A 12,185-nucleotide genomic window follows, 5' to 3' on the forward strand; every position below is an offset into this window, starting at 1 on the left:
TCCTAGCTGTAAACAACTCTTGTTTCATCCTAATGCCTACCAAAAAAGCGTATATCCAAATTAGATGCAGCTTACAAGTTCAGAAAGGTGCTAACCTACAGGCAAACATTCAAACACTCCTGATACCTCCTCTTTGGTCTCCAACACACACATACTTTTTGCTCATAAGGTCTTTTTCTGATTCTGTGTGTGTATGTTCATCCACAACAAAAGATTTGGGATCAAACATGAAGAGCTTTCCCCACAGCTGGAGACAGCTACAGCACACAGGACCAAAGGCAAAAGACTTCAACAACCTAACTGCAGTGTGGACATTAAATATGCTATTTTCTCCTAATTAAATTCACTAGACTGCTGCTTTTACAGGGGAGGAGGGGAAGTGATATGTAAAATAAGTCAATAGCTCTGGGTTGAATTCAGTCAGCAGTAAATGAGTGATGTTGGGAGAAAATTGACAAGAGACCCTCAAGAGAGAACAAATTAAACACTTGAATCTAAAAATGATGGCAAGACAATCTATTTAGATCCCACCCCTTATCAGATATTCCTATATATCCTAAAAAAATAGTAACATTCATTTTTATACTTTACAACTTGTACCCAACCACTTGTTTTTCAAAATCAATTCCGATGTTAAGAAACATGCAAATTCAGCTTAGTTACTGATGATACCCAGTAAAGCTACACCTTCTTTAAAAATGAATAAACAAAAATTAGACATTTAATAAGAAATACATTAAGATAATCTTCTTACAGATGTAGTACACAAAGATAGGAGATTAAAACGAGTGAGATTTTTGTAAAATAAGAGTAAAATCATTAAAATAATGTCTTTATCAGACAACTGATACATGATTATTTTTTTAACGATCATACTGTTCTTATTTGTTAAACTATATATATACATATATATATTATTATTATTATTATATTATAAGCACAAATTACCAATGACTAACTTTTATTAACAAAAAATAATTGAAGACAGAACTAATTCACCAGTACCTGACATTACTTTATATTATTTATATTTTTTATATGTTTTTTCATTACATTTTCACATATTACCTATTCCCTACGGAGGATGTGACAAACATAAACAACTGAATAGAATTTGGTATTTAAATTTTAAAATAATTAATTTAGAAATGTTTTATTTTAGTTTAAATAAAAAAATATCTCATATGCATACAGTATAAATTAAACGCACAGAGCCTTGTATAGAATACATTTTAAAATACACCTAAAGAATTATGGAAAATGAATCAGCATAAGATAAAGACACCAGCTACAACATATTGTTTTACTGAGAAACAAATAGGAATGAATTTAACAAAATAAAAATGGAAAATTGACACATGAAATGTCCCCTAGTTATTTCACATAGTAAATTGTCTCAATATCGTTACCAACAAATTGAAAGTGGAATTAGAAATGGACTCATTAACAAAAATATACCTACACTAGAAAATTATGCACAACAAAGATATCATCTTTAAAATTTTTAAGCAAACACAGCAATAAACGTCCCAGAAGCTCATATAACAGCCTACTAAATAAAATACAGTATTCTGTGTATAGAGGGATGGAGGGTAATTTGCAGGATACAAGTTGATTACATTGTACCAAAATGAAATACAGTTAAAGAAACACAAGTATACTACATACAATAATAAAAAATAAAGCAAAGCACAAACTGTAAAAAAAAAAACTTCTACATATGAAAAATTGTAAGAATGAATGAGAAACTGTGAATGCTTCATCACAAAGGTGATGAGGGACAATTCATAATGTTTTATCATTAATCCACAAACTAATTAAATAAATCATCTTCTTTTTTCTTCAATTTAACATGCACCATATTACAGTATTTACAAAGGTTGAATAAATATAATTTTTATAGATACAAAATGAGAAAGTAATAAAAGAATCAACATATTGGTTGTTAAATTACCACTTGATAATATATATGGATAGAAAAAAAGAAACAAGCTATATATGCAGATACATATAGAGAAGGATACATTTTTTATATATATAATATATAGAGCATTATTTTACGCATAAATAATAAACACCTATATAAGGTAATACAAAGGTAGAAGTACATACAGACTATTTAACATCTAACTAATATTTACATGTACATATAAAAGCATGAATCAAAACTCTAAAGCAGGTCAAGTCTCCTGGCACAAAAGAGGATATAAAGAAAAATTAAACTTAAGAGTTTTCTGTTTAAAAAATTTAAAGATAATATCATGTTCTCTGTGCTCAACCACTTAATTATTATTATCTGAGAATTGATTTATATAGCTGATATTTTCTCATTCCTTCTCTGTATCCAAGGTTTAAAATAAATAATTTTAGATAATACATACTCCAGAAAAAAAAACATTACTTTTAAATAAATATTTCTAATGTAATTCCACTAGCAAAAGCAAAATGGAAACATGAACAATAAACTGAGAATAACTATTGCATTCTTCATTAAAATCCAATCATTTCTAAGTAAATCTGAAAACAGGACCATAATGGCAATTTGGTGACAAAAGATTAAAAACAATACCTAAATAAAATTCATGTTTAAAAAAAATTATAGAAACTCTAGGGAGAAAAGTTATGCTTCTGTTACTGGATTTTTCCTTCCTTGTTAATTAATGATCTAATTAGAAACTGGTAGGTACATATGCAATGCCCATACAGCTTATCACTGAAATCCATTTACTTTTGCTTTAAACAGACATGGCTGCTCTAAAACAACCGAGGAAAATGAAGAAAATGAAATTATTTCTCAGTACAATTAGGATGTACTTTGAGAATTTCAAAAGAAAAAAAAACAAGGTTAGCCAGTAGTTGCCACTTACAAATGACATTTTCTGATTTCTTATGTTAACTGGTTTACTTTTACTCTAATAGCTTGCACTGTATCAATAGCTATGAAAACCCTTATTTATTAGGGTTTGGGTGCAGTTAACACAAATTTCCACCAGATGTTGCCCAGATTAAACTAACCCTTATAAGGATGAAGGAACAGTAGTGTGAAAGTAAACAAACACAACAAAATGACATCTTTACTTCAAAAGGTCACACAGAGCCTAAAAGATACATTAAATGATAATAATAAAAATGTTAATCTTTCAACAAGCCAGTGGATAAATTACATTAGGTTTTAAAAGCATGATACCTTTTCCCATAAAAGCAGAGAAAAGAAAGAAATGCTCCACTGTCAAAAGAGGTCAGGTCAATAAGACAAGCTAGTTTAAGTGCCATGGCTGACGAGACCAGGGTAAATCTGAACACTCCATCACCCGAATCACAAGGCTATATTTTTTGCCCGTCAGGCTTGGTTAGAATCTCTTTTCTAACCTTATGGATGCCACATTAATTATGTGAAGGTTATTGGTACAGCAAACCATTTATATAAAACAGGTTTGGGTGCACATGACAGAACATGTAGCGGAAACAGATACACAGATTCACATACAGAGTGATAAAAATGTAGAGACGTACAAACAAACATCTCTACTGACAAGTTTACACACACACACACACATACATATATATATATATATATATATATATATATATATATATACACACATACATACACCTGCTGTTGGTGGATTACTATACTAAATTTCTGTTACATTTGCTCCAAATGCACTATAGATGCACACCTTTGCTGCCCATACTAGATCATTTCTCAGTCTCTGTTGTCTACTTTGTAATACTTACGATGTACAATATATAACTATCCAGTTTATGTACTGTATAAAAAACACAATTTCATTAATGTATTTTTGGGACTACCATAGAACACATTAACTCTCCTCTCAGCATATTTAATATTATTTGCATTCCATATTGTTGATACATATATCAAATAATCATAGATCTAAGCGTCCCTCCATTTCTATTTAAGATATTTGCATTGCCTGTTTGTATGTATACCACCATTTTAAACACTAATTCCTAACAAATACAGTAATTATTAATTCAGAATATGAAATGTCATATCTACTGTACAGTATTTGTACTAGTATACTTGTACTTGTAGTAGTAAAGAAATGGTTTTGCATTTGCCACTGAATAAGTTGGAAAAAGATTTTACATTTTAAACACAATATATTCTGTATAATGTCTTGTCAACTAGGGCCAAAAGGAAAAAGATTCAAAAATTGTGCCTTTAAATTCACTTACTTAAACTGCAATCTTAAACTTGAAAACAGCAATAAAATATTCTTCTTCTTCTTTTCTTCTAGTTTTCTGTTTTTTGCTTAAATTGGCACATTGGTTCTCTGAAAATTCAAAACCTACAGTGTAACTGGAGTTTTTTTTTATTCTTTTTTTTTTTTTCAAACAAGTGTCTTAGATGATAAGATTTTAACAAACACTGTGGCAGGGCTGATTTATTTTAGATTAAATAAACTTGTTAAAGAAGGCCGGACTTGACACAGAGCAGCTTGCAGTAAAAGAAATTAAATCAAGTAATACCAGCTACTATGAATAATTTAATCACATGAATCAAACAATTGTTGGCACTACAATGGGACAGTAACACTGGGATACAGGTACAATTGTGTAAGAGGGAAGTATGGACAAAACAACAGGAGCATAAATCACATTAGAAGATGGAGCTTTTGAGGCTATACATACTACCATGTTTAACAGTGCAAAGACTCTGACCTTGGGTAAATCAAAATTGAAAAAGATTTTTAGACAGAAAATGTGCATCGTATGCTAGAAATTAAGAGCATCCTTATACACGTATCTACATTGTAAATTCCCACTGTATAAAAAAATTCTAGAAGATACTTTTAAGACATTTACAAAAATTCCCTTAAAAAGAATTTGTTTTACATCCACAAACACATGTAATGAATAATGTAATGGATTTCATAAACAAAACTAAGTATCAAACCAACTTATTAAGACTTTTGTATCGATTTTATCACACATCACAGAATGGGCACAATGAAATATATGGGGTAAAACAGCCTGAAGCAATTTAATAACTGGACCACTGTGTGCATCTTTGTGCATTAATAGGGAACACGGTATCAAGGCAAATGGACAATCACTTCTATTTTTTAATACTAAATACGCATAACGAAGAACACGGCTTTTTCACTGTATTTAATGTATAGTGATGGTCAGTCACCTTTTACCCAGTGTCATTTTAATAATTGTCTCTCTTATTAAAAATGCTGCTTAGTCAGGTAGCAATATGGCAGCTCCTTAATTGGTGTTCCATATACAGGACAAATATAAAAAGACAAATAAATCTAAATTAATTAATTCAGTCGTGCGCTTGTCATTTCAAAATGGCTATAAAGTAGAGTGCTGGCTTCCACTTACATCTAATGAAAAAGAAAAAGTTGTATTCTGTCTTGATATTTTAGAAAATTTGAAAGATTAAAAAGCTGATTTAAGTACATCTATATCGGAAGCATTTCATTTACAAATGTATATTTCAAGTAGATCAGCATGTTACACAATTCTAGAATAATGTAGATTTCTCTGCATTTTTTTTGCACGGCCTTCAATTTAGTTCTTAAATATGTAATGGTGTACACAGTGTTTTAATATTTTCCTACCAGGAATGGTATTTACATCATTATAACGACATAGTCTAGACTATTCACAACAAATAAAACAGATTTACTTGTGTGCTTATTAACAGAATATAAAATAACTGAGTTACTGAACAAAGTATACATCTGCATCTGTCCTAACATGCCAAACACGTTTAATAATGTATACATAAAGTGAATTTCATTGTACAGTTTTAAATCCACTGCCTGTAAAAGCGCAAAGCAAATATCCTGCTTTCTAGAGAATTTGCAATTAAATTAACACGTAATGCAATTCACGAAGGATAATGTAAAGGTTAGAGGTCCTATGGAAGGTTAATGGTTGTTCAGCGATATAGAAAGGAATCAAATGAGATCTTCCCGTCCAAAAAGGAGGACGGTGGTGGTGGCGGCGACGGTGGCAACGCGGGGGTGTGTATGGAAGGGGGGATTGTATGAGTGGGGGTTGAGGTGGGCGGCGAAAAGAAGGAGAACAATTCGCTCCAGCGTTACTTTGTCATCTTTCGCACACATATGAATTTAGAACACATTGCTGGGATGCAAGAAGACGCAACGCGAGTGGTACAGAAAGAAATAAGCAGCGTATCGCTCCAAATACCAGCATCAAGCTGATTTACCATCCGTCCTCTGGACATGTCGATGCAAGAGAGCGGAAAATGTGCTGCTCCGGCAAACATACTTTATTTCGGAATATTAAGTGTACATGGTACTAGAGGGGTCTCCAATTTGTATATGCACTTCCAGAATGGCTACATCAGGAAACAATGAAACGGCTCATTATGACAAATATCTACATACATAAATGTGATTGAAGCCTTTGCACAAGACAAACATTTGCAATCACAAATGGTGCGCAGATTCTGTCCTCCACATACACTGTCCATACAAAATGCAATTTTACAATTGTTATTCTTACCGCATCACAGTCTTCAAGAAATGCCCCTTAGATTACTTTGTCTATTTACACTTAAAACTCTTGCAGATATTTGAATGCCGTTATCTTAGCCAACGTCATGGCTTATATAGGTGTCGAAGTGAAAATGTTTTAACAAGTACAATGTCGGGTGTCAAAGTGAAAAGGCTGAAGCTACAGAGATGTCTATATTTGAAAATGAACACCAAGAGAGAGATTTTGTACGCATAAATCCAGGCATCGAGTCGGGGAAGGAAAAGAAGTCGCGTCTGCGGTTAATAATTCAGCAAGTTTGGCTGCTATTGCTGCTACTGAAACTGCATATTTTATAATGCGTCACTTTGTTTCTTTTAAAGGATACATCGCAAACCTAAAACGGCTTCATCTCGTGGCTCAGGGAATGGCAATCCACGGTAAGCGCTCGACTAAGTACTCAAAGTTCGCCACGGCTCCTTCTCCGGGATATGAGACAGACATAATTCACACGCAAAAAAAAAAAAATGAAGAGCACATTCAAACCACAGATACAGCACGCTTCTCCGTTCTTCGGAAGTGGCAAGCACACCCAAATGATTCACCGAAAAGAAATCCAACCGTCAGAATTAAAGAATGAAGCAAAAAAGAGGCGAGTAGGAGGTGAGCGAAATCGAAAGCTTGCGATGCACTTACCTGCTGTAAGTACATGAACGTCAAGGCACAGGAGAGCTGGGGACACATGCCCACGTTAGGCAGGGCGACGCACGTTGCACCCATAAGGGGATGCTGCATTGTGTTGTTCTGAAGTCTACGTAGCGCAAGTGAAGGGGCTTGCATGCACGCACGCCTGCCTGCCTGTCCTGTCTTGTCAGCTGAGTTTCACGGCTTCTTCCGAGTTGCTTCTCAATGCTGGCAGCGGCTGCGATTTCCAACTCACTCACTCGCGTGTGTGTGTGCGTGTGCGAGACCATGCGTGTACTGCGAACCTGCCGAAGCTCATTCCTCCTAAAGCCCCCCTCCCTGCGCGACCCATACGCCCTCTCCCATCAAAGGCAACCCCTCTAACATATCCAGGGAACTACAAATGGGTTCACTTAACAGGAGGCAAAGCACAGACGGACGGACGGATTAAAGGATGGATGTGGCGAAACTTCCCTGAAAGCGTAAAGCTAGGGAGGGAGCGTGGGAGGTAGGGAGATTATGCAGCGTGCTGTATCCCCTCTCTCTCTCGCTCTCTCTCTCTCTGTCTCTACTGGCAAGGACTTACGATTACTCGGCTTTTCATTTGTCAGATAGAACCCGGGGCAAAGTCTACTTCATTCACTGACATTTTCATTACAATTTTCTGAAATTGCGTAGGGTGGGATTTGGATAAATCTTCATTTGCAGTGAAGTTTTCTGACAAGTAACTTCTTTTAACGCAATCATTTACATGTCTATATTTGGTTGAATCCATCTGTGTTCTAGATCCATTTTTACTGGTATGTGGTCATGGAAATCGATCTCTGCGCTAACTGGGTACCTAACAAGAACGATCCGAACGAGGAGAGAGTTTATTACATATATCTGGAAAAGATATCAGAAAAAAAAACTCTCTTCTGTAAAGTAATATGAAATTAGTCTTGTTTATATATACAGTATGCAATTGCAATCTGATAAAATGAATCGTTAAAATGTATACTAATTAAAAATTGGTAAGAATTAAAGAATGTGAGACCTGATCAGGGTTGCTTTCACCTCCCCGTGACCCTGCTATGGGAAAAGCGACATTTGGACATAACGGTTTTGAGTGGACAAATATTATGAGGCACGTTACAAACTCATAACTGGAGCGTACACGCGTAATATGGAAACATTGGCAGTGCTGTACACAGAGCAATATAGCTATTTAAAATTAAACATGCAAATACAGTTCATTTAAAAATGATATGTAAACAAACGTTTTTTAGATATTATTTAATAGAGAAAGTGAAAGTATTTAAAACTGAAACTTGCAGTCTGGGCAGCCTTATAAAACTATTTTTGAAACAAAATATCACTGCCCATTTATTGGCAATAAAAATTAGTGGAACATTAAAAGCAAGGCCTAAATACTTTACTGTCTTTTCAAAGCTTTCAAAACCTATACACATTTTCTTCTTTGTCATGATAAAAAATAACATTTATTTTGAAATTCATAAAGTCTTACAATAAACGTGTTTTAACAACGTAAAGTCTCAGGATGTTGGCCAAAGCTACACTTAAATGTATTGGGTATTATGGCTTAAAGGTAAAACAAAAGCAGTGACTAAAAACACACCATTGTGAAGCATATATATTATATTTATATCTAAAATTACTGACCGTTGAAGATGAAAGATTTGATCTTAGTGTATTTCGGAAACAATAAAAAATACATTTATCTTTTAGTACTATGATAGCTTAAAGGTGGTAATCTATTTAAAATCAGAGATTTAACCAAACAAGTAAATGTGGCTTTTAAGATTATTTAAGCAACCATACAGGCCAACAGGGATATGTTATGGACATCCAAAAAAGATGAATTCTCTTTAAAATATTATTAAAATTGACAAAAAAAAGTTTATTAATAGGCAAAGAAAACATACCTATCATCTTAATATGGGAATACATTTATGTCAGATTTTAAAATGAAAAGCTAAATATGTTGTTTATCAACTGTTTAGTGTTTGTTTAATTCAAAATTAAATAACCAGCATGCTTAATGGAACAAATATGCATATATTTGCCTATATTAGAACATATCTACAAAACAGAGTCGATTGTTTCTAATATTAAAAAAAGTCTTGAAAATCAGAGTAAATCATCTATAACTGCCTGGATGTCAGTGTACTACCAAATTAATTGGTTTGCAGAAACCAGTAATGAAAGAACTGTATAATATGAAGTGTTTATTTAAATGTAACGAAATATTAAGGTAAAAAATATACTCTAAATGTTTAACTAGTACAAGCATCAACCATATGCATGTTATGCTATTTAGTGTTTTCTTGTCATGAAAACCATCACATCATAGCTATTGTCCTTTTAATGCCATAACTTTTTAAATATTAAAATGAGTGAAATCTTACTGAAAATATTCATGCATCAGCCACCATTTACTTTAATCACATGCACTCCTTGCCAAAAATGATACTATTGCAAAAATAAATATTTTTGGATATGCTATAGAAAATACCTGGATAAGTGGGTGTGGTAGATGGGTGGATGAGTACACTAGTGTGTACTGATATTTACTGTGTTCATATGTGGAATATATGAGTCAACATTAATGCCAGCCTCACAAAGTCAGAAAACTGTAAAAAGGGGTGCAAGCAGCAAAACCTAAGAATGATATCCTGTACAAATGAAAGGATCAATGATTAAATGTATTAAAAATGTATTTGCTAAAATTGATGGATTTTATGGATTTATTAAAAATGGTTCTCCTGCTGAAAAAGACTTCAGCAGTTCCATTCACAAACCATTTCTAACAGCAGTAAGAAGAGACACAAAACTTCCAGGCAACTGCAGCAGCTAAAAGGCTGCCTCACACCGAAAAAAAATAAGCAAATTATTTAAAAAAAATTACATAATTTTTAAATTAAGTACAATAAATACTACATAGAAAATATCAGACATGCTGTTTTCATTTGAGGCATAATTTATATAAACTAAATATAAAAGAAAAGATGGCCAACACATATATAGTGAGCACATATGTTCATGTACATAAGTATTTTTTGCAAAAAATAAATTTCTAACCATATCTTTGGCTAAAGTGCAATGAAAATATGACCAACTATCTGATTTCTTGCAGCAATGCATTTACTGTTGAGCATTCAGTTTGTGTACAGAATAAGGAAAAAAAAAACAACATAATATTTAAAACCTTTTTGTATTGCTTTCTTCCACATAGAACAAGACACTTTCCTACAAACCCATTAAACCTAATACATCCAAAATATCATTGTTTTTACTTCTTGTGTCCTCCTTAAATATATTTTGTATTCAGTTCTGTCACTAAACATCTGTACAACTGCTGTCTTGAATTATTTATCAAATAATGTACTTTATTATGGAAATGCTAGTGTTTGTAAAACCTACATAACTACAGTCAAAAACAATGCACAATACAAAAACAGCACACAAATAAATATAACATCTGGCATTCATATAAACGAGTAAAATACGCTTTTTCTCATACTAGTATTTTTTTTCAGTTGCCTTGAGCAAAGACTCTTTTACCATATCCATACAACACTTCTTTATCATTTTCTTTGTATTTGTCGCTTTTGAGGCTACCCAAACAAACAATACACACAGCCTTTGCCTTAAGCTCACTTACTGTGCAGAAGCTCAGTCTCACAGCTGAACTCCTAGTAAATAGGTTTTAAATTCTAACAGCCTGTGCTAAGGTCATGTGGGGTTTAAGCTCTGCTTTAAAATGAAAAATGACTAAAACACATCCTGATACTTTACGTACATTTAATATTTACCTTTCCAAACCACCTTATATATGCATATGCCATTAATCCCGATTATAAAACTGAAAAATTCAAGCAAAGTATAATCGATCTTTCGTATACAGGGACTGTATTAACTATTTTCTAAGAAATCACCATAATAACTTTTTAAACATGTTTACGAGGAACACCTCTCATCTTCATAGTGCTCTGGCTGTATGTTTAGTGCAATATTACTTAAAGTCAGAGTAGTGCAAGTTTACTTTAAGAATGATACTCACAAAGATACAAACGTAAAACATGGCTGTAGACAACTTTGCTTTCATAAGGGTCTAAAACGAATATAATTTTATACACAATTACTTACAAAAAATTAAGCTCATTACAAATACTTATTCTGCCTTCCAAATTGCAAGTCAATAAAACATATGGTTGCAGAAAAATAATATACCATCAATCACAAACCAATTAAGGCACATTCCCCTTAGTTACAACTTACCTGGAAAATTAAATTGAACTGACTGCTGCTGGTGGTCGATTTCATTTTTCTGCTGATTTGCCTTTTAGCCACCCTCAAACATCCAATCTACTAACTTCTGTTTTCACAATTATACTGTGCAATGCTTAAATGCTGTGATTACTGTTTTTACTACAGTATATGAATCTGAAAAAAAACAGCAAAACAAAATGACCATCTAGTCATTTTTGTTTTGGGGATACCTTTTTTTACTATATAAAAAGAATAGAGAACAATTAGTCTTTAGAACATTTGCAAAGCTTTCTACAATGAAAAATTTTTCAAAACAAAAAAGATAAAAGCATAGTGAATAAAACAATTTTCTCAAACAGTGTCATTTAAAACTAAAAATCTATGCACTGTACAGTTGATTTAAGTCCCAACAGATCGATAATATTTCATAAAGAGTATGGTACTCTTTCATTATAACCTTATTAGTGTTGTGAAATGTATTCCTCTAGCATTCCAAATTTGATACCATCAATACTGTAATGCAATTTTCCATCTATGGGTTAACAACTTACAACATTTCTGCAGCAATGGAAGTTAATTAAGACTTGACAGTTGATGCAAAACAATTCATACTGGTGTCCGAATGTTTGTTGATTACTTTCAAATCCTCTGTCAGTATAAAAGCAGGGTTGGAACAAAGTGTCTGGCTACACCCTCGGACCCATTATTTGGACCTTACTGCACTGTAAGAATTGTTTGCATCAACT

At 33.0% G+C, this 12,185-nt stretch overlaps 1 protein-coding gene across 16 annotated transcripts in view; it reads right to left on the reverse strand.

Annotated features, from left to right (window-relative positions):
- rbfox1 (RNA binding fox-1 homolog 1) overlaps positions 1 to 12,185 on the reverse strand; it is a 2,577,027-nt gene that overhangs the window by 399,850 nt on the left and 2,164,992 nt on the right. The window contains exon 1 of one of the 16 annotated variants that reach the window (XM_039775123.1): positions 7,180 to 7,540. The exons of the other annotated variants lie outside the window; for them this stretch is intronic. Within the exon in view, the coding sequence (XP_039631057.1) occupies positions 7,180 to 7,323 (144 nt within the window). The 5' untranslated portion in view covers positions 7,324 to 7,540. Of the gene's footprint in view, positions 1 to 7,179; positions 7,541 to 12,185 lie in introns of those variants that run through there. 16 annotated transcript variants of the gene reach the window in all.

This window comes from Polypterus senegalus, chromosome 13, assembly GCF_016835505.1.
Source record: "Polypterus senegalus isolate Bchr_013 chromosome 13, ASM1683550v1, whole genome shotgun sequence".
NCBI classification, from domain to species: Eukaryota; Metazoa; Chordata; class Cladistia; order Polypteriformes; family Polypteridae; genus Polypterus; species Polypterus senegalus.